The sequence below is a fragment of the Suncus etruscus genome, chromosome 14 (assembly GCF_024139225.1).
Source record: "Suncus etruscus isolate mSunEtr1 chromosome 14, mSunEtr1.pri.cur, whole genome shotgun sequence".
In the NCBI taxonomy this organism is placed as follows: Eukaryota; Metazoa; Chordata; class Mammalia; order Eulipotyphla; family Soricidae; genus Suncus; species Suncus etruscus.
The window spans coordinates 92,746,012-92,768,631 of NC_064861.1; the positions used below are offsets into that span (position 1 = coordinate 92,746,012).

At 54.0% G+C, this 22,620-nt stretch overlaps 1 protein-coding gene across 1 annotated transcript; it reads left to right on the forward strand.

Moving 5' to 3' along the window:
• The first annotated feature begins 8,550 nt into the window (after positions 1-8,550).
• On the forward strand, positions 8,551-17,167 carry FLT3LG (fms related receptor tyrosine kinase 3 ligand). The gene is made up of 7 exons (XM_049787567.1): positions 8,551-8,611; positions 8,898-9,014; positions 9,404-9,457; positions 10,709-10,852; positions 11,156-11,294; positions 16,845-17,029; positions 17,117-17,167. The coding sequence occupies exons 1-7, from the start codon at positions 8,579-8,581 to the stop codon at positions 17,165-17,167; spliced, it is 723 nt and encodes a 240-aa protein (XP_049643524.1). The 5' UTR covers positions 8,551-8,578.
• Positions 17,168-22,620: the final 5,453 nt, after the last annotated feature.

Genomic DNA, 22,620 nt, shown 5'->3' on the forward strand with positions numbered 1-22,620 from the left:
CCCAGATGGGGTTGGAGGTTGAAGTAACCTGCTTTGCCGGCAAGAGCCCTGGGTTCAGGGGCTGGAGCTATAGAAAGGCAGGGAGGGGGCCTGGAGAGATAGCACAGCGGCGTTTGCCTTGCAAGCAGCCGATCCAGGACCAAAGGTGGTTGGTTCGAATCCCGGTGTCCCATAGGGTCCCCCGTGCCTGCCAGGAGCTATTTCTGAGCAGACAGCCAGGAGTAACCCCTGAGCACTGCTGGGTGTGGCCCAAAAACCCAAAAAAAAAAAAAAAAAAAAAAAAAGGCAGGGAGGGTATTTGCCTTGTATGCTACCCAACCCGGATTCAATTCCCAGTATCCCAGATGGGCCTTCAAGTTTCACAAGTACCACCAAGATTCATGAGTACATCCAGGAGTAACCCCTGAGCATCACCAGCTATGTTCTTCTCCCCCTCCCCAAAGAGCCTTGGGTTCAGACCCCACTAGCACAGTCACAGGGTTTTGGTTTTCAGGCCACACCCAGCAGTGCTTAGGGGTTACTCCTGGCTCTGTGCTCAAGAAACATTCCTGGGGCCGGGCGGTGGCGCTAGAGGTAAGGTGCCTGCCTTGCCTGCGCTAGCCTAGGACGGACCTCAGTTCGATCCCCCGGCATCCCATATGGTCCCCGAAGCCAGGAGCAACTTCTGAGCACATAGCCAGGAGTAACCCCTGAGCGTCACCGGGTGTGGCCCAAAAACCAAAAAAAGAAACATTCCTGGTGGTGCTCCAGGGACCCAACCGAATGCCGGGAATCAAAGCCAGGTAGGCCTCATACAAGGCAAACACCCTCCCCTCTGCTACAGCTCCAGCCCCATCATCACATGCTTTGTTTTGTTATTTTTTTGGGTTTTGGTTTTTGGGTCACACCTGGCAGTGCTCAGGGATTACTCCTGGCTCCATGCTCAGAAATCGCTCCTGGCAGGCTCAGGGGACCATATGGGATGCCAGGATTCGAACCAGTGACCTTCTGCATGAAAGGCAAACGCCATCTCTCCGGCCCCATCATTACATGTTTTGAGGGCCACACCGTGGTCTGTTTCACAGGTCTCAGCAGCTCCTGGCTTTTGGGAGACCTGCTATACCATCAGCTCTCACTTCAGCCTGAACTATTTGTTTGAGGGCCAGACGCAGTGGTGCTCGGGGGTTCCTCCTGGCTCTGCACTCAGGGATCACTCCTGGCCATACTCCAGGGACCATAAGGGATGCCGGGGATTGAATCTGGGTAGGCTATGTGCCTGGCAAGAGCTATCTTCACTGTGCTATCAATTTGGCCCTGCATCCCTGAAATTTTTTTGGGGGGAAGGGTTGGTTTTTGGGCCACACCTGGTGACGCTCAGGGATTACTCCTGGCTATGCACTCAGAAATCGCTCTGGCTCGGGGAATCCTATGGGAATCCGGAGCTCGAACCCAAGTCCGTCCAGGGTCAGCCGCATGCAAGGCAAATGCCCTGCCGCTGTGCTATCACTTCGGCCCCTCAACCTGAATTTTTTTTTTTTTTGGTTTTTTTTTTTTTTTTGGGGTCACACCAGGCAGTGCTCAGGGGTTATTCCTGGCTCCAGGCTCAGAAATTGCTCCTGGCAGGCACGGGGGACCATATGGGACGCCGGGATTTGAACCGATGACCTCCTGCATGAAAGGCAAACGCTTTACCTCCATGCTATCTCTCCGGCCCCTCAACCTGAATTTTTGAGGGGATGTTGGGCCATACCCAGCAGCACTCAGGTGTTACTCCTGGCTCTGCACCCAAAAATCGCTCCTGGCAGGCTCAAGGGCCATGTGGTATGCCTGGGTCCATCTTGAGTCAGCAGCGTGCAAGGCAAGTGCCCTACAGCTATGCTATCACTCTCGGCAGCCCCTGCTTTTCTGAATTAATAACATTCAGTTCCCATGAGCCCCTGTGTGCTACTCCAGCATCATTTCTTTGTGTTTCAAAGCATCCATTCCAGCTAGTTTAGGGTGAAACGCAATTTTCAGGAAAAGCTCACAGGACCCCCTGGGAAGAGAACTACAGAGTGGCAGGAGCCAGGCTCGGTCTTCCTGTGCCTTTGGGTCTTGGGGCTGTGTCTTTGCTTCATTTCCATCTTTCTAGCTGAGACCGGAGCGATAGCACAGCAAGGAGGCGTTTGCCTTGCACGTGGCCCACCAGGGTTCGATCCCTGGCATCCCATGTGGTCTCCCAAGCCTGCCAAGAGTAATCCTTATGTGCTGCTGGGTGTAGCCCCAAAACAAACATCTCTCTAGCCCTGTGGCTTTAGGAAGCCACAGCCTTGGTCGCGCCATCTGTGAAATGGGCCTGGTAGTTCCAGTTGTGTTGCACCAGGGAGGACTGGGTGGGAGCACTTTCTGTGGGGAGGGCTGTTTGGGTTTGTGAATCACACCCAGCCGTGCTAAGGGCTCCCTCCCCGACAGTCCTTGGGGGGATCATGTGCTAAGGATGGAACCCAGGTATGGAGGAGTATGTGTTTTGGTCCCCTGAACTGTCTGCCTGGGAGAGACGAGCACTGTTTAGCTGTTGCAACTGGGACTGCATTGTTCCAAGATGAATGGAAAGGGGCATATGCCTTGTCGTTTTGTGACTAAGTGGTGGGGTGACCTTTCTGGGGATCTGGACAAGGAGGGTGGAAGACACTGCCAGAGTGAAGGGCTGGAGGAAAGTCCCTGGAAAATTCTCACTCTCATTAACCACTTGACAGAACCCTCCTGGTTCTGTGGACTGCCAGCTTTTGTTGATTTTTCCCCCCCATTGGCCCTGTGGCCTTAACCATTTAAAACCAAGAATAAAACAAAGCCTGTAAGGAAGAAGAAAGAAGAAAAGTGTCTGCCATTGGTGGGAAGGATACATGGGGACAAGAAATTAACTGGGAAAATTGATGGCAAGAAACATGCTGGTGAAGTGACTGGTGTTGGAATATTGGCTGGCTGAAACTCAACTTTTTTAACTCTATATCATAGTGGGTTGTTTTTGTTTTTGTTTGTTTTTTTGGGTCACACCCAGCAGCACTCGGGTTACTCCTGGCTCTACGCTCAAATCACTCCTGGCAGGCTCAGGGGACCATATGGGATGCTGGAATTCGAACCACCATCCTCTTGCATGCAAGGCAAACGCCTTACCTCTATGCGATCTCTCTGGCCCCATATCATAGTGGTTTAATTTAAAAAAAAAGGGGGGGGGAGGCCGGCGAGGTGGCGCTAGAGATAAGGTGTCTGCCTTGCCAGCGCTAGTCTAGGACGGGCCACAGTTCGAGCCCCCGGTGTCCTATATGGTCCCCCAAGCCTGGAGGGACTTCTGAGCGCATAGCCAGGAGTAACCCCTGAGTGTCGTCACCAGGTGTGGCCCAAAAACCAAAAAGAAAAAATAGGGACCCGAGTAGTAGCACAGTGGGGAGAGCATTTGCCTTGCACACTATCGATCCAGGACCACCCGGGTTCTGTCCCCAGCATCCCACATGGTCCCACAGCCTGCTAGGATTAACCCGATTGCCACCAGTGTGGCCCAAAAACAAAGAAAGAAATATATAGAACAGTGATAACAAAGCAGCTAGGATTCTTGTCTTGCAGGCAATTAGCCCAAATCTGAGCAACAATATCCCATATGGTCCCCCAGAGTTCTGTCAAGTGTGAACCCTGATGCAGAGCCAGAAATCAGCCCCAAGTTTGGCTAGGTGTGTCCCACAAAGGGGAAAAAAAAGAATTTAACCTGTTCAGGCCATTTGGACTGTCCACTCGTGACCAGCCCAGAAGAGATGTAATTGGCTATTGGGTCAGGTTGTCCACCTCCCATCAGGCCGGGGCGGATTGGGCCCAATCAGCACAGATAAGGCCTGGGCGTTCCTAATCTAACCCACCTGTTAGATCAACAAATGAGCCCTCCTGCACCCCTCAAGGAGGGGGGCCTCTTGGGGTTAAGATTGGGGCGCCCGAAGGGCTTCATTCTTTTCCAAGACTCGGGAGCCCATCCCATCTGCTTGTCTGTGGCTCCTTCAGCTTCAAAACCACAGGGGAGGACGCTTGCTTTGCACGCGAGAGACCCTGGTTCGATCCCCATCACCCCCACATGATCCCCTGAGCACAGATCCATGAGTCAACCCTGAGCATCGCCTGCTGAGCATTGCCCAAAACTAAACAAACAAAAACCTAGACTAGAGGGCGTTATGCCTTGCACGAGGCAGACCCATAGGGCCCCTTGAGCACTGCCAGGAGTGATTTCTGAGCACAAAATCAGAAGTAAGGGGGTAGGGCGTTTGTTTGCCTTGCATGTGGCCCAGGTGGGATCGATCCCCAGCATCCCATATGGTCCCCCGAGCTTGCCTCGAGTAAACCCTCTGAGCAGGCCTGGTTTGACCCAAAACCAAACAGACAAAAAATAATAAAACAAACCCTGAGGTACAGAGCGCTCCAGGCAGAAGTACAGCAGAAAGCACCCCCAAGCTGGGTGGGGAGGGGTGGGGTGTAAGTCGACAAAAATAAACTGCCTTTCTTGCTGACATCGCCTCCTAGCACCTGCCCAGCCTGGATGGTCTTGAACCCCGCCTTATCAGGGCTCCCAGGAATCTAGAAGGCCGCTGGCCTAGAGTTCTGCTCTCATCTCATTGGCCAAAACGGGTCACGTGAGAGCGCCCCTTCTACCCCTGCCAAACCCCCGTTTCCCTAGGGCTGGTCCCAGATTCCTGTTAATACCTGTGAACAGCCAGAAGTTGGGGATAGGCCAGAAAGAGACAAAAAAAAAAAAAAAAAAACTGGATGGAGCTGCACTTGGAAAGAACCTCTCATATTTTGCCTCCTTTCCCCTTTCACCACCTGGTGTCCCCCCTCGTTTTTTTGGGGGGGGTGGTGGTGGGAGAAATAGACTTGAATCCAGAATCACAGCCAGGGCTGGAATTGGCATTTGCCAAGTTTGAATTTGAGATGACAAACGTTTTCTCCAAGTCCCATGTGTCAAGGCTTGTGGGGCAATGCCAGAGGCCTAGTCCCTTACTCCTGAAGATTCTGGGGTACGAAGGGTGCCAGAGATCGAACTGGGATAGGCCTTGTGTCAGGCAAGTACCTTGACTCCTGTACTGTCTCTCCAGCCCTCTGGTGCTTTTTTTTTGCTTTTTGCTTTTTGGGTCACACCCAGCAGTGCTCAGGGGTTCATTCTGGTTCTACGCTCAGAAATTGCTCCTGGCAGGCTCGGGGGACTATACAGGATGCTCGGATTCAAACCACCGTCCTTCCTTCTGCATGCAAGGCCCTACCTCCATGCTATCTCTCCGACCCCATACTCCACCTTTTGAGTATCCCCCGGTTGCGTTTGGGCCCTGGTGCTCAGGATCACGTCTAAGGGTGCTCAAGAGACCATATATGGTGCCAGGGATCAAACTAGGGCTGTCTGGCTGGCTGTCCTTTCCTGCTTCCCACATAGCAGAATAATTTCTGCTCCATCCATGGAGATGACAACAGCAGATCTGAGCCCAGGCCTGTCCCCTTTGTGTCTACATCGCATTTTCTTTCAGCTCCATTGGCCGGTGGACACGTAGGTTGTTTCCTGGCATGTGAATACAGTGCCTGAGAAAACAGGGCTCATTTATTCTTGATATCTCTCTTCAAGATATGAGCCTAGAAGTGAGGCTGCCAGCCCACATAGTTGTGCTATTATTCATGTTTTTGTTTGTTTGTTTTTGTTTTTGGATCATTCCCGACCATGCTCAGATATTACTTCTGGCTCTATGCTCAGGCATCACTCCTGATAGGATTGGAATTAGAGGGACCCTATAGTATGCTGAAAGGATTTCATGTGGGTGGGCCTGGTGCAAGGCAAACACTCAACCCTGCTGTGCTATATACCTCAGGTCTTCTATTGTTTTGTTTTGTTTTGTTTTCTGAAAACTCTACAATGTTTTCTGTCCTAACAGTGCTTTTTTTTTGGGCGGGGGGGGGGGGGTCACATCCGGCGGCACTCAGGGATTCCTCCTGGCTCTGCACTCAGAAATTGCTCCTGGCAGGCTTGAGGGATCATGTGGGATGTTGAGACCCGAACTGGGGTTCGTCCTGGGTGGGCTGTTTGCAAAGGCAAATGTCCTACACCACTGTGTTATCTGCTCCAGCCCCCTGACAGTGCATTTTGGGGCTTCCCACCACCACAGCAAATGGAGTTCACTTTTCTCCACATTCTTGCCAGCATTTGGTCTTTTTTTTTTGTCGGTTTGTTTATTTGATTTGGGTTTTGGTTTTCGTGTTAGTTTATTTGTTCCACCCAGTGTAGCAGGAATCTTGGGCTCACTGCTGCCTCTGTGTTCTGGGCTCACTCTTGGCTTGGCTCAGGGGATAAAAGACAGACTCATGCACTCAACCACCTATCCAGATGCCCTTTGTGGGAGGCCAGAGCGAGAGCACAGCAGGAAGGGCATTTGCCTTGCATTCAGCCAGCCTGGGTTCGACTCCTGGTATCCCGTATGCTCCCCTGAGACTGCCAGGAGTGTTTCTGAACACAGAGCCAGAGTAACCTGCCTGAGCATTACTGGGTAAGGCCCCCCAAAATAATAGATGATCTTTGTGGGGAAAGTGGGTTGACTGAGTGACCATCTCCAACTCCAACTCACTCTGGGTTATTGGGGAGGGAGGACCCCTTCCATCTAATAACAGTTATTCTTCTTGGAGGCAGTGAGGACAGGAGATAGCCCATCTCAGGCTGGGCTTTAGGTAGACCAAAGCTCAGACAGAGCTCAGTTTCTCAACCCCTCCTCTGCCTGGAGGTCGGAGGTCAGAGCTTAAACTGGGCTGGGATCCTGGTCACTGCCCCGCTCCCGAAATCTCTTGAGCCCCAAGAGCCAGAGTCCTGAGTCATCATTAACATAAACTCAGGTGTGGCTCCCCGGAATAACAAAGATCACTAACCAGGGAAATTCCTAGAGGTTGTCTAGCTGTCCCCCATAATTGGTGACCCAGCCTTCTAGTATTTTCTAGAACCAGATCATTACGAGGCAACCAGTATGCCCCTTGAACCCCAATCGAGTTCCTGTTAGGAGCCACAAGCAATGGTAGGTGCTGGATCCAGCACTCTCCAGGAGTGGCTTTGGGATGGGGACCAAAGACAGTGAAGAAAAGAAGTTAACTTTATAGTTTGTCCCTGGAGATTAGGGAGCAGGTAAGACACAGCAGGTGATAAGAGGAGGAGGGAAATGAGGAGCGTGGCCACTTGAAAAATGGGGTGACCTGGTTGGGTCTGGTTGGGTGTCTGACCCAAAACCTGAATGAGATGGGGTGAACCCTGTGGGTTCCTGGGTCACGGGGCAATCCAGGTTGAGGTGTGGTTATGACCTGATGATGGTGGTCATACCTGATGGTCCCCAACTGATGGTGGGCAGGTGGGGGGTATGGGGGTGCTGGACCAAACCCTGTGGTCCAGATGTGGACTTAAATTTTTATTCTGGGAGGAATGTGAACCCAGGTCCCAAGTCTGGAGCAAAGGGGCTGGAAGGGGTGGCGAGGGTGCGTGTGTGCGGCTCTCTCAGGCTGGGGATGGGGGACAGAGAGGTAAAGAGGTGACAGTGGGGCCCCCACAAGCGATAGCACGCTGCTGGCCTGGGCTCAATTCCCAGCATCCCATAGGGTCCCCTGTGCCCCGCGAGGGAGGGAGTGACTCCTGAGCACAGAGCCAGGAGTAACCCCTAAGCACAGCTGGGTGTGGCCCCAAAACAAACACACAAAAAAGTGAGGTTTCCAATGGGAGATAGACGATGGTCCCAGGAGGCAGAAGAATTAGCAGCTCCTAGATGTGAATTTTAATTATCTATTTATTTTTTGGTGGCACCCACATCTCTTCGAGGGGGTGATCAGGTCTGGCCGTGGGCAGAAGCTGTAGCTAGCATGTTCCGATGGAGGGGTGCCGTCGGGGCCGGGGGCAAGGGTGGAGGGTTTGGAATCCTCCTGCCACTTGTCCTGGGGAACTGGTCGGGTTCCAGCAGGCGACATTGGGTGCATCTGGGGAGAGGAGGGGTCCCCATCTCTGCTCCAACCTCACCCCCCCAGGGTCCCCATGGACAGCAGGTGGCGCCCTTGTCGCGCCCAGATGCACCCACGTCCTGTCTCCTGTCTCCCTTTCTCCTTCTGTCTCTCTTTCCTCTCTCTCCTTCTTCTCCCCAAAACTCTCCTTTCACTTTCACTCCCCGGCTGCTGTCACTCTCTGCTTCGGGTCCCTTCCACGCCCAGGGCTGGTGCGTGCGGAGGAGCCCAGGGTTTGGGGGGGTGGGGCACGGGGGTGGCCGTGGGGTGGCAGGCTCCTTCCTGGGTGCCCAGGCAGGGCAGGGTAGGGCAGGGTTCCGGGCAGAACAGGGGTTGCACCGCACGTCGGGGTTCTTGGAAGGGGCGATGGGGGAGCTGTCGGCACCGCCGGGGCTCGCTCAGGAAGCCCGAGGGGGCGGATGGGAGGCGGAAACGTGGCCACATCAAGGGGCCGGGGCGAGGGAGGGGCGGGGAGGCGACGGGGCGGGCCGGGGTGGATGTTGGAGGGGGTCCGAGCCTCGCCCTTCTTCTGTCCCCTGCAAGAGCTGGCCACAGGCATGAGGGGCCCCCAGCAGAGATGATAGTGCTGGCGCCAGCCTGGACCCCAACAGTGCGTATATGGGGTGCAGGGAGGGAGGGGAGCCCCCAGGGCTGGGCGGGTGGGTGGGGAGGCTGGGGAAGGAGTTGCAAAGGCGAATGCAAGGTGGGGGCACACTGGCAGCTGCTGGGATGGGGGTGCAAGAAACCGGGATGGAGTTGGGGATCCAGGCTGGGAGGAAAACAGGGTTTGGCCACCACGATCGCGATCAGCCCCAAGGGCAAGGCCAAGGGGGCGAGTCCCGAGGGTGCTGCGAACTGGAGATGCCGTGTGCCCAGATGTCGGGGCTCCCTTGCAGACCTCGCTGCTGCTGCTGCTGCTGCTGCTGTTCAGCCCCGGGCTCCGCGGGACCTCGGATTGCTCCTTCACCTACAACCCCATCTCCTCCACCTTCAAGATCACCATCCGCAAGCTGGTGAGCTGAGTGAGCACCCCCGGGCGCCTGGAACCCCAGCCAGCATCGTCTCGTGGTTGTGGGGTGGGGTGGGGATCTCTCTCTGGGCTCTAATCACTGCCCCTCTCTGGGATTCCCAGCACCCAGTGGTTTTTGGGGTCACGCCCAGCAGCTTCAGGGGTTACTCAGAAATCTCTCCTGGCAGGCCCATTTGGGGGGCCCTATGGGATGCCATATGGGATTCGAACCACCGTCCTTCTGCATGCAAGGCAAGCGCCCAGTCTCTATGCTAGCTCTCCCGCCCCCAGCTCAGCTACCTGGGCCTCCTTCCCTTCCTCCCGGGATATGATCCTTCCTGCATCCCTTCCCCAGCTCCCTGATCCCCAGCCCTGATCCGGTTTCTCCTGCAGGCTGACTACCTGCTCCAGGACTACCCAGTCACGGTTGCCTCCAACCTGCAGGACGTGAGTCACTCGGGAGGGAGGGAGGGAGGGAGGGAAGGCGCGATTTCAGAGATTGAAGGGATTTGGGCGACTTGGGTGATGAAACTCAGGGGCCCCCACCCAGGTCCGTCTCCGTCTCTCTGGGGACGGAAGAGAGACCACGCCCCTTCACAGGTAACCACGCCCCGACAGAGAAGCCCCGCCCACCAACCCAGGCGTCTCCGCCCCTGTCCCAAGCAACCATCCAATCCCCAGACTCCCCGCCCCTTCCCCAGCTAGCCCCGCCCACCAGAAGCCACGCCCATCGCTAGAAGCTCCACCCAATCCCAGGAGTCCCCCCTGCCCCAGGTAGCCCCACCGCCCAAAAGCCCCGCCTACTCCAGAAGCTCCACCCACGTCCAGGAGTCCCCGCCCCTTCCCCGGGTCTCTCTGCCCTGTCCTAGAAGCTCCACCCCGGTGGCCAGGTAGCCACGCCCACTTACGAGACCCACCGTAAGCCCCGCCCCATTCCAGAAACTCCACCCACTCGACCGCAGGAGTCCCCGCCCCTTTCCGGGTCTCTACTCCAGGCCCGGAGTCTCCTCCCTGCTCCAGAAGCTCCACCCAATGCCGGGAATCCCCGCCCATACCCCAAGAAACCCCACCCTCTCAATCCTAAAGTCCCCGCCCCTGACCATAAGAAGCCATCCAAGAGTTCCTACCCTGGCAACCACGCCCACCTAAGCCCCACCCACTCCGAGAAGCTCCACCCAATTCCAGGAGTCCCGCCCCTGCCCCAGAAACCATCCAATCTCAAGAGTCCCTTGCTACTTCCCCAGGTGGCCCCACCCACCAGAAGCCCCGCCCCAGCACTAGAAGCTCCACCTATCCATGAATCCCCGCCCCTTTCCCGGGTCTCTACCGCAGCCCCAGTCTCCGCCCTTTCCTAGAAGCTCCACCCACACTCAGGAGTTCCCGCCCCTTTCCTGGGTCTCTCTTACCTCAGCCCGAGTCTCCACCCAGTCCTAGAAGCTCCACCCAATTCTAGGAGTCCCCGCCCCTGTCCAGGTAGCCACGCCCACTCCTAGAAGCTCCACCCAATCCCAGGAGTCCCCGCCCGTGCCCAATGAAACTCCAGCCACCCAACCCTAAAGTCCCCGCCCCCTTCCCAGGTAGCCACGCCCCAACCCCGAAGCCCTCGCTCCAAAGCCCCGCCCCTTTCTCCAGAGGTCCCGCCCTCGCTTCTGCTTCTCGGGCTCCGATTGGCTAATCACCCCCCTCTTTCCTCCCCAGGACGAAGAGTGCGGGGCTTTGTGGCGCTTGACCTTGGCCCAACGCTGGATGGTCCGCCTCAAGACCGTGGCCGGAGCGCAGATGCGCGAGCTTCTGGAAGCAGTCAACACCGAAATAGTGTTTGTCGACTCATGTCCCTTCCAGGTCAGCCCTGAACTTGGGGGGCGAGGAAGGAAAGTGAGGTGTCCCCCCCCCTCCCACTCCTCCCCTCCCCTCAGGGATCGGAAGTCCCTAAGAGACCCTTCTGGAAGTTTCCATATATGGAACGCTGGCGCCCCGCCCACGGCTCATGGCGCATGCGCAGTTCCGTTGTCGGGCGTTGCTAAGGACGCTTCCGCCCTAGCAACCAAGGCGCCCGGCCGGGAAGATGCAGGTGGAGGGGGATGCTGCCTGCCCAGGGGAGGTTCTGGGGCTGCCTGGTGGTGACTGTCCCTCCCCTGCCCCCAGCCCCTCCCCAGCTGTCTTCGCCTCGTCCAGACCAACATCTCCCACCTCCTGCAGGACATCTCCATGCAGCTGGACACCTTGAAGCCCCGGATAACGGGGCCCGATTTCTCCAAGTGCTTGGAGCTGCAGTGCCAGCCGGGTAAACGGCCCCAGCCCTGCCCTGCCCTGCCCTCCCCTTCCTTGGCCAAGGCGGTTATGGATTGGGTAACACCCCCCGCAAGTTCATTCCCCTCCCTGGGCCTCAGTTGATCCAAGACAAGACAGCCCTGGAAGCCGCCTGGTGGAAATTCCTCGCCTAGCTTTATTCAATCAATTAATAAATAGGTCTTTGGGGGCCGCAGAGATAACACAGCGGTAGGGCGTTTGCCTTGCAAACGGCCAACCCAGGGCCAACGGTGGTTCGAATCCTGGCATCCCATAGGGTTCCCCTGAGCCTGCCAGGGGCGATTTCTGAGCGCAGAGTAACCAGGAGTAACCAACCCCTGGGCGTCGCCGGGTCTAACCCCTCCAAAAAATTAAATAAATAAATAAGTTCTGATTTTTTGTTAGGCTAGGTGCAAATCTCTTATACTTTGGGGGGAGTTTTGTGGCTTTTTCTCTCTGGGGGGAGGGGCCATACCTACTTGGCTCTGCACTCAGGAATCACTCCTGGCAGGTTCAGCAGTTATATGTATGGGATCGAACCAGACTCTGCCACTTGCAAGACATAAAAAGCCCTATTTAGGGCTCAGAGAGATAGCACAGCGGTGTTTGCCTTGCAAGCAGTCGATCCAGGACCAAAGGTGTTTGGTTCGATTCCCGGTGTCCCATATGGTCCCCCGTGCCTGCCAGGAGCTATTTCTGAGCAGACAGCCAGGAGTAACCCCTGAGCACCGCCGGGTGTAGCCAAAAAAAAAAACAAAAACCAAAAAAAAAAAAAAAAAGCCCTATTTACCCGCTGTACTATCGCTCACTTTTCATTATTTTATTTTGGGGCCACACCCAGGAATCTCCAGGACTGTTTTTTGTTGTTGTTTTTGTTTTTGTTTTTGGGTCACACCCGGCAGCACTCAGGGGTTCCTCCTGGTTCTACGCTCATCAGAAATCGCTCCTGGCAGGCTCAGGGGACCATATGGGATGCCGGGATTCGAACCACTGCCCTTCTGCATGCAAGGCAAACGCCTTACCTCCATGCTATCTCTCCAGCCCCTGTTAAACTTTTTGCTTGTTTTACCGGAGGTGGAGTGGGGGAGCCTAATCCAGAGGGCTTGGGAGCTATTCCAAGTTCTGCTCTGGGTCACTTCCAGCTGTAACATGAGACCCTGTGCCCAGGCGGAACCTACACTCCACTCACTCTTGCAGCTCTGTGGGTGAGGTTATGGTTTGTTTGCTTTGTTTTGGGGCTACATCTTCTGGTGCTCAGGGCTTCCTGGCTCCTCACTCAGGACTTGGGAGACCCTAAGGGAGAGCCAGGGATGGAACCTGGGTCACCCTCCCTGCTGCATCTACATCTCTGTCCTTGTTGCTGAGGTTTTATCCTGTAATCTCAAGAAAGCACCGTGCCCCTCTGATGTTATTGAATTTCATTGCCATAACTCTTACCATTGTTTTATTGGGGAGAGTTTTGTTTTGGCTTGGTTTTGGGGGGCCACACCCAGTGATACTCAGGGGTTATTCCTGGCTCAAGATTTACTCTTTGTAGGCTTTGGGGACCCTATGGGGTGTTGGGGATCAAACCCCGTCAGCAAGGCAAACGCTCTACCCACTGTGCTATCACTGTGGCCCCATGGGGGAGTGTTTGTAGATCATAGATAGCTGTGCTAAGGGATAATTCCTAGCAAGACTTGGAATTCGGGTCGGGAAGGTGGCGCTAGAGGTAAGGTGTCTACCTTGCAAGCGGTTCCATCCCCATGCGCCTTAAGCGTCACTAGGTGTGGCACAAAAACAAAAACAAAAACCAAAAAAAACAGATGAGATGGCTTCAGCTTCATGATCCTACATCCCACCAAATGGCCTCTTTATTAAGCATCTCAATTCACAACCAGGGGGAAGGGTAGAGAGTGACAGAAAAAAAACTTAACTTCAAAAACAAAAAACAGGGTCCGAGAGATAGCACAGCAGCGTTTGCCTTGCGAACCAAAGGTGGTTGGTTCGAATCCCGATGTCCCTGAGAGTCAAAGGGGTGTGGCCCAAAAACAAAACAAAAAAAGACTGGGGCCACACCCAGCGGTGCTCAGGAGTTAATCCTGGCTTTGCCCTCAGAAATCACCTCTGGTTGGGGGGAACCATATGGGATGCTGAGGATTGAACCTGTGTCTGTCCTGGGTCTGCCACGTACAAGGCAAACACCTTACTGCTGTGCTACTGCTCTGGCCCAGGGAATTCAATGTTCCTGCCAGGGGTTAACCCTGGGTCAGCTGCCTGCAAGGCATGTAAGTGCCTTCCCTGCCAGCTATCTCAGCAATTCAGAGAGTGACTTTGAATCATCAATCATTTACATAGTAAATTTGGTTTGGCCCCAGAGCTTCTCAATAGTGTTATTTTACATTTAGTGGTTTTCTTTATTTAAAGTTACTTTTGGAGGGGGGGCCTTTGGAGCCACACCTGGTGGTGTTCAGGGGTTACTCATGGCTCCGCACTTAGAAATGGCTCCTGGGAGCCAGAGCGGTGGCACAAGTGGTAGGGCATTTGCTTTGCACCTAGGGCTGACCTTGGTTTGATCCCCCAATGTCTCATATGGTCCCCCAAGCCTGGAGCAATTTCTGAGTGCTTGCTTAGCCTGGAGTAACCCCTGAGCATCACCGGGTGTGGCCCAAAGGGAGGGGGACTTTTTGGATGGGGCCTGGGTGTGGCCTCCAGCCACAAACAAGTAGCTATTTTTTGGAGGGGGCCACAGCCAGTGGTGCTCAGGGGAGATTCCTAGCCATGCTATGGGGCCCAGGGCTTTGAACCTGGGTCCAAGCACCCTTAACTCTCTAGCCCCAGATGCAGATTTTTTTTCGTTTGGGTTTTTTGGTTTGGGGGCCATATCCAGCGGGGCTCAAGGGCTTACTTTTGGCTCTGTGCTTAGAAATCACTCCTGGCAGGATTGTGGAACCATGTGGGATGCCAGGATCAAAACCAGGTCAGTTCTGTGCAAGGCAAAGGCCCTACCCTCTGTGTAATCGCCCCGGCCCCTCCTTTTGGTTTTTGAACCATACCTGGTAGAACTCAGGGCTCCACACTCAGGAATCACTTGCTCCTTAGGGGGTTCTCAGGGACCCATGAGTAGTGCCAGGGATTGAGCCCAGGTTGGCCTCCTGCAAGGCAAGTGCCCTCCCGCTGTCCTGTCTCTCTGGGCCATATGTAGATGTGTGTGTGTGTGTCTGTCTGTGTGTCTATGTGTCTGTGTCTGGGCCACATCCAGCAATGCCCAGGGTTTATCTTTGGTTTGTTGTTGTTGTTGTTGTTGTTTGGTTTTTGGGCCACACCCGGCAGTGCTCAGGGGTTACTCCTGGCTGTCTGCTCAGAAATGGCTCCTGGCAGGCACAGGGGGACCATATGGGACACCGGGATTCGAACCAACCACCTTTGGTCCTGGATCTGCTGCTTGCAAGGCAAATGCGGCTGTGCTATCTCTCCAGGCGATTGTTGTTTTGAGCCACACCCAGCAATGCTCAGGACTTACTCCTGGTTGTGTGCTCAGAAATCACTGCTGGCAGGCTCAGAGAAAGCCTTTGGGGTTCCACAGATTGAACCCATAGTTAATGTCCTGTACTGTCTCTCCGTACCCAATTTTCAGACTCTTGTGGGGGGGTGCCCCAGAGCCTGCAGTTGACAGAGCTCAGCTGTCTGTCCTCTCATGCAGGATGACATTTGACCCCTGGGGCCTGACTTTCCCCTTTCCTGTGATCTCTGTGGCCGAGTGTGCTCAACTCTCTCACGGCAGACAGTCTGAGGAAAGAATTGCCGATTTTCTGGGCCCTGGCAGTGCTGAATGGGAGCCTGTGCTCCCCACTTCATCACGGAGCTATTTTGAGACCTTCTGACACTGTGTTTGTGTATTGGACGTGACCCATTCTTAGTGGGACATGGACAAGTCTCCCACGCGGGTCCTCGCACTATGGCTTCTGTATCTCCAGTTTGTCATTTCTAGAAGCTTTGTTGGTCATTCGTGTTTGTGCCGGGGACTAGTCTAGTCAGGAGGGATTTCTGGGCGGGTGGGGGGGGTGACTAAGAGGCCTGGAAAGCAGGGGAATGGAGGGGCCAAGCAATGCAAAGGCCCTGTGGCAGAAAGCTGCCTATAAGGGGTGGAGATTGGGGGGTGAGGGCTCAGAGGGAACAAAAGGAGGCCAGATGGGTGGGACCCTATATCCAAAAGGATTGTCCTTACCCACCTAATACATTCACTCAAAGACCTGCCTTCAGGGCTGGAGGGATAGTACAGCAAGTAGGACACTGGAATTGCTGAGTCTCCCTGGGTGTGACCCAAAAACATACACAAAAATCAACACAAAAGCAAATATCTGAGGCCAGAGCAATAGCACAGCAGGTAGGGCATTTGCCTTGCACACAGTGGACCCAGGACCAATTGGCAACAGACCGGGTTTGATCCCTGGCATTCCATATGGGCTCCCAAGCCTGCCTGGAGCAATTTCTGAGCACAGAGCCAGGAGTAAACCTTGAACACGACCATGTGTGACCCAAACACCCCCACCACAAAAATTTGGGGCTGGAAGGGTGTTAATCTTTTTTATTTGTTTGTTTTTGTTTTCATTTTTGGGTCACACCTGGCAGCACTCAGGGGTTACTCCTGGCTCTGTGCTCAGAAATCACTCCCGGCAGGCTCAGGGAACCATATGGGATGCCGGGATTCAAACCACTGACCTTCTGTATACAAGGCACATGCCTTACCTTCATGCTATCTCTCCGGCCCCAGGGTGTTAGTCTTATACATGGCCAACCCCAGGATCAGTATTCCCTAGTGTTCCCTGAGCTTGCCAAATGCAGTTTTTGAGCATAGAGCCAGGAGTAACTCTTACTGAGTGTCACCAGGTGTGGCCCAAAACAAAACAAAACAAGACAAAACAAAACAAAACAAAACAAAAACTAACAACTTTCGAAAATTAAACTATGGTGATCGAGATGTTATAAGACACCAAGGCTGAGATGATAGGACACACAGCCAACCGGGTTCGATCCCAAGCATCCATCCCATACTAGATCCCATAGAATCCCCCAAGTACCACCAGGAGGGATTCCTGAGCAGAGTCAGGAATAAGCCCTGAGCACTGCTGGGTGTGACCCTGAAACCATCGGGGTACAGGAACACCCGGTGATCCCGCCCTTCTGTCACTGATGCAGTGACCTCAGAAATGTGACCAGAGGGGCCCTCAGGATGCAGACCTGGGGGCCCCACCCCATCTGTCCAGATGGCCAAACAAGCCACACAGATGGGCCCACCAAGGGGACGGAAATACCCCTTGACTGTGCTTGTGCAGTTGACCTTCCTCTGAGTCACGGGGTGATTGTGGCAGCTTTGCTTTTTTTTTTTGAGGCACAGCTAGGAGGGCGTTGGGCTTGCACACAGCCAACCTGGGTTCCATCCCCCGCACCCCCTATGGCCCCCAGAGCACTGCCAGGTGAAACCAACCAAAATGACAGATGAGGACACTGAGCCCTGCATGCCAACCCTAGCCCTCCCCACTCACCCGGCCTCCTCTCTGCCCAGATGCCTCCACTATTCTGCCCCTGAAGATCACAAAGGCGCTGGAATCTGGCAAGCCGGCTCCGCTACCCAATTCCCTCTTCCTGCTACTGCTGCTCGTGCCTGCAGCCCTCGCCCTGCTGGCGATCAACTGGTGTCTGCGCTCTCAGAGGCTATCAAGGAGGACCATACCTCGGCCTGGGGAGCCGGTGAGTCACAGGTGGGGGGGCGCTGGGGAACCCCTGGCTGGCCCAGGCCCGAGTAGGAGCTGTGACTGAGCCTTGTGGGGTCCACAGGCACCCCGCGATCCCCAGGAGGCGCGGCCCTTGCGACCCCCACACTCCTGATCCACTGGGGTGAGTTCTCCCTTCCCAAGTGGGGACCCGGGTGCTGGGGTGGAGGGTTGGAGGAGGCCCATGAGGGGAGGATATGCCAGGGAGCAAGGACAGGGCGGTTCCTGGGGTCAGCAGTGAGGGGGGACAGAGCTGGAGGCTGACACGGGGTGGGGACCCCATGAAGGAGAGATTCGGGCGCATAAGTGAGCTGGGTGGGGACCCCTAGGGGTTGAACTCGGGCCAGATGCGTGCAAAGGCCAGTGCCCTTACTCATAGTGCTAAGCTCAGCTGCCTGTCAGCATTTGTTTCTGACCTGGATTTTTGGGTGTTTTTTTTTTTTTTTTTTTTGGTTGTTCAGGAGATGTAACCAGGTCTCTTGCGTGCAAGGCATGCCACTTAGCACTCAGCCACATCCGCAGAAGCAGGAATTGTTTTTAGTTTTATTACTTTTAAAATTCACTGGAAAGGGGTGGGGCTTGAACTTGGCCTGGTCTGGCTCTGGGGCTTGTCTTGGGTGTGTGGTCAAGCGCGCCCCCTGGCGCTGCTCTCAGAACTGCCTGTCATTCTTGTTCTCACTGTCTCTGTCTGTTTGTCTGTCACACACACACACACACACACACACACACACACACACACACACACACACACACACACACACACACACACACACACACACACACACACACCCCTCCCGATTGGCCGCATGCAAAACAAACAACCAGATTTGGTTCTCTTTCCTCCTCCCCTGAGTGAAATTCTCCCATGTCTATCAGTCAGTCTGTCTACCTGTTTGTCTCTCTGTTTCTGTCCGTCTTTCTGTCTCTCTCTTTTTTTTTTTTTTTTTTTTTTGGTTTTTGGGCCACACCCAGCAGTGCTCAGGGGTGACTCCTGACTGTCTGCTCAGAAATAGCTCCTGGCAGGCACGGGGGACCATATGGGACACCGAGATTCGAACCAACCACCTTTGGTCCTGGGTCGGCTGTTTGCAAGGAAAACACCACTGTGCTATCTCTCCGGGCCCATGTGTCTCTCTTTTTCTCCTCTCATGTGCATTGTCAGCTCCTTTCGCTCAGCCACTGCCTGCCTGCTCCCTCTGGGTTGTTGCTAAATCTAAACAATAGCTTTTGTGACTCTTTTGGTTTATTTGTTTGTTCTGTTTCTGGGTCCCACTGGCAGTGCTCGGAGCTGTTCTTGGCAGTGCTCAGCGGCTCATGTGTTCATGTGATGCCCAGGGCGGTGCTACGGCTCCATTCCAGCCCATCCTAGGCCTGCTCCAGACACGTTCATGACCACATTATTTACAAGGTCACACCCAGAGGGGTTTGGGGCCCCCCTGGACCACATTATGTAATTCCAGGGGATTGCTGTTTGTTTCGTTTCTGGGCCACAACTGGCTGTGCTGAAGCATACTCCTGGCTCTGTGTTTTGATATGGCTCAGGGCATGGCTGGAGGCCATATCAGAACCTGGGTTCAAACTTGAGTTGGCTGCCCCATGCTTTTTTTCTGCACTCAGAAATCACTCCTGGGGGCGGAGAGATAGCATTGAGTAGGGCTTTTGCCTTTCATGCAGAAGGACAGTGGTTCCCAGCATCCCATGTGGTCCCCCGACCCTGCCAGGAGCAATTTCTGAGTGTAGAGCCAGGTGTGATCCAAAAACCAAAAACCAAAAACCAAAAAAAAAAAAAAAAAAAGAAAGCGCTCCTGGAGGGCCAGAAAGATAGCACAGCTTTTTTTTTTTTTTTTTTTTTTTTTTTTTTTGGTTTTTGGGCCACACCCGGTGACGCTCAGGGGTTACTCCTGGCTATGCGCTCAGAAGTCGCTCCTGGCTTGGGGGACCATATGGGACGCCGGGGGATCGAACCGCGGTCCGTCTCCTAGGCTAGCGCAGGTAAAGCAGGCACCTTACCTCGAGCGCCACCGCCCGGCCCCAAGATAGCACAGCTTTAAGGCGTTTGATTTGCACAAGGCTAACCCAAGATGGACCTAGGTTCTATTCTCAGCATCCTATATGGTTCCCTCGAGCCTACCAGGAATGATTTCTGTGCACAGAGCCAGGAATAACCCCTGAGCACTGCCAGTTGTAGCCCGAAAAGAAACAAAACAAAACAAAACAAGAAAAACCAAAAAATGGGGCCGGAGAGATAGCGTGGAGGTAAGGCGTTTGCCTTTCATGCAGAAGGACGGTGGTTCGAATCCCGGCATCCCATTTGGTCCCCTGTGCCTGCCAGGGGTGATTTCTGAGCATAGAGCACAGTGGGGAGGACATTTACCTTGCTTGTAACTGATCTGGTTTTGAACCCCAGCATCACACATGGTCCCCAAGCCTGCCAGGAATGATTTTCTTTTTTTTCTTTTCTTTTTTCTCTTTCTTTCTTTTTTTTTTTTTTTTTTTTGTCTGTTTGGGCCACTTCCAGCAGCATTCAGGGTTTACTACTGGCTCTTCACTCAGAAATCACTCCCAATAGGGCCAGAGAGATAGCATGGAGGTAAGGCGTTTGCCTTTCATGCAGAAGGTCATTGGTTCAAATCCTGGCATCCCGTATGGTCCCCCGTGCCTGTCAGGAGCAATTTCTTTTTTTTTTTCTTTTTGGTTTTTCAGGCCACACCCGTTTGATGCTCAGGGATTACTCCTGGCTAAGCCTCAGAAATTGCCCCTGGCTTGGGGGGACCATATGGGACGTCGGGGAATCGAACTGCGGTCGCGATCTTTCCTTGGCTAGCGCTTGCAAGGCAGACACCTTACCTCTAGCGCCACCTCGCCAGCCCCTAGGAGCAATTTCTGAGCATAGAGCCAGGAATAACCCCTGAGCGCTGCTGGGTGTGACCCAAAAACCAAAAAGAAAAAAAAAAAGAAAAAGAAATCACTCCCACAGGCTCCCACTGATGGACCAAATAGGATGCTGGGGATGGAACCTGGGTCAGCCGTATGCAAGGCAAACACCCTACCAGCTATGCTATTGCTTTGGCCCCAAGACAACGGTTGTTTTAGCCCCGGATCTGGGTTTTGTTCAAGGCTCACCCCTGCCGTGCTGGGCTGCTTTTCAGAGGCTCATCTCTGGCCCCATGGCACTGAGTCTATGCCAGCCCCAAGCCGGGTACTTTGTTCTCCTCCGCCCAGGAGCCCCGGATAAGTCGGAGAGTGAGAGACATCCAACCCGACTAACAGAGAAGAACAAAGAGGCCCGAAACAACGCAACACCTGCCAGCGGACATGGGGAGAAATCGGGGGGCTGTCTGGCTCTCCCGTCATTGCTGGGCCCTCTCCCACAGCAGGACCCCAGCAATACCAAGAAGGGGCCTCGCCAGTCTCCCTTTGTACAAAATCCTCATGATCTAGAAATTGTACATAAATCATCCTTTTCTACCAGTATCTGGCCAGCCCTTCTGTTAGATGGGGTAATGAAATGGGGGGGGGGGGAATCTTTCGGGGTGCAGGGCACACCTGGCAATGCTCAGAGCTTTCTCCTGGTTCTACACTCAGGAATCAATCCTACAGGGCTCAGGGGACCATGTGGGATGCTGGGATTGAACCTGGATCTTCAGTGTGTGAGGCGCTTAGGGATGGGAGTGGTTTTGAAAGGAATCTGGAGTTCTCAGACGCTGAGCTGGGACTTGATGGTCATTTGTTTTCACATTTTTTGGGGGGTGGACCACTTCCCGTGGTGCTCAGGGGTTACTCCTGCCAGAGCAAAGTTTATTGCAAAGTGGTAATAGTGGCTGTTGTTTTGCACAGGCACAGTAAGAGCTGGAATAAACACTTTGTTTTTGTTTTGGGACCGCACCCAGTGACTCTCGGGGGTTACTCCTGGCTATGCACTCAGAAATCGTTCCTGGCTTGGGGGACAATATGGGATGCCGGGAGATCGCGGTCAGTCCTAGGTCAAAGCATACCAGGCAAATGCCCTACTGCCTGTACCACTGCTCCAGCCCCTGGAATAAACACTTTTAACCTAGATTAGATTAGAGCAGGGTGGCCTTTCCCAGGAAGCACTTGGTCATATCTTTTGACTGCCGGCTTCAGGCCAGTCTTTAGTTTGCCTAAGCCCAGAGGGTCCTTCTTCTAGGTCAGAGCCAAAATTTTAAACTGTGAGAGTCAGAGAGCCACACCACGCAGTGACCTGCCAAAACAGACAAACACACAAAAGTATCTAATTTTAACCATAATCTATTAAACACATACTGCATTTTGCCATTTTGAGTGAGGGCCAAAATCCTGCAGTGTTGGTGAGGGTGTGCTGCGCCCTCCACACTAAGAACTAACGGCAAGATGTGACCCAACACGTGACACAACTGCTCGCTGGCCCATGCAGTTGTTTCCGAGCTCGGGGATCTCTCCTCAGAGGTCCCTCCTCAAAGCAGCAAAACAAAATCCAAACTTGGCAAAGAGCCACAGTGTACAATAGAAAGATCAGAGGCAAAGAGCTGCATTCATTTTGGCCAGGAGCCAAAATGTTCACCACCCCTATATCTAGGTCCTGGGGGAAAGTAAAGACTCCCTTTCCCCCATTTTCTTCTAGTTAGTGGCTATTGTTTCAAGACATCACACTTCAGCACTTGGGCTCTCTCTTGTCCCATGTCATCGCCAGGGTGGCACAAAGCCTGTCCCAGTTCCATCTCGGGCCCTCGGGGGATCCACATTTTGGGGTGTTAGGATGCACAGCCAATCTCAGAGCAATGGAAACTTAAGTCAAGCCAATATGGCAAATGTTCAGGGTTTTGTAGGACCCAACTGTAACGTTTGGATTTTGGAGTTCCTAAATCCAATACACAGGAACTTCTTTCTTTCAGTAAGCTAGCCCATTTTACTGGATCTATGCAAAAAAAGGAAAAAGGATATTGGCACAAAGTATCAGATATGTCAGAAGACCCATGGGTGGGGGAACTTGGAACGGTGAATTAGTGTAGGCAAGGTGTTACAGGGGAGGTAGGTCCATGGGGTAGACTTTTTGGGGGGCCCACACCCACCAGCACTCAGGGATTACTCCTGGCTCTGAATCAGAAATCAACCCTGGTAGGCTTGGGGGACCATATGGGATGTCAGGAATCGAACCCTGGTCTGTCTTTGTGCATGGTGCACTCTGTGCATGGGTGCGTGCATGGCAAATGCCCTACTACTGTGCTATCTCTCTGGCCTCCCACGGGAGGCATACTTCTGGGGTCCAGAGGACTATGGCTTGGTGGTTGTTGTTTTTGGTTTTTGGGTCACACCCAGTGACGCTCAGGGATTACTCCTGGCTCTGTGCTCAGAAATGGCTCCTGGGGGCCAAAGAGATAGCACAGTGTTAGGGCGTTTGCCTTGAAAGTAGCCAATCCGGGGCCGGGCGGTGGCGCTAGAGGTAAGGTGCCTGCCTAGCCTGCGCTAGCCTTGGATGGACCGCGGTTCGATCCCCCGGTTTCCCATATGGTCCCCCAAGCCAGGAGTAACCCCTGAGCATCACCGGGTGTGGCCCAAAAACCAAAAAAA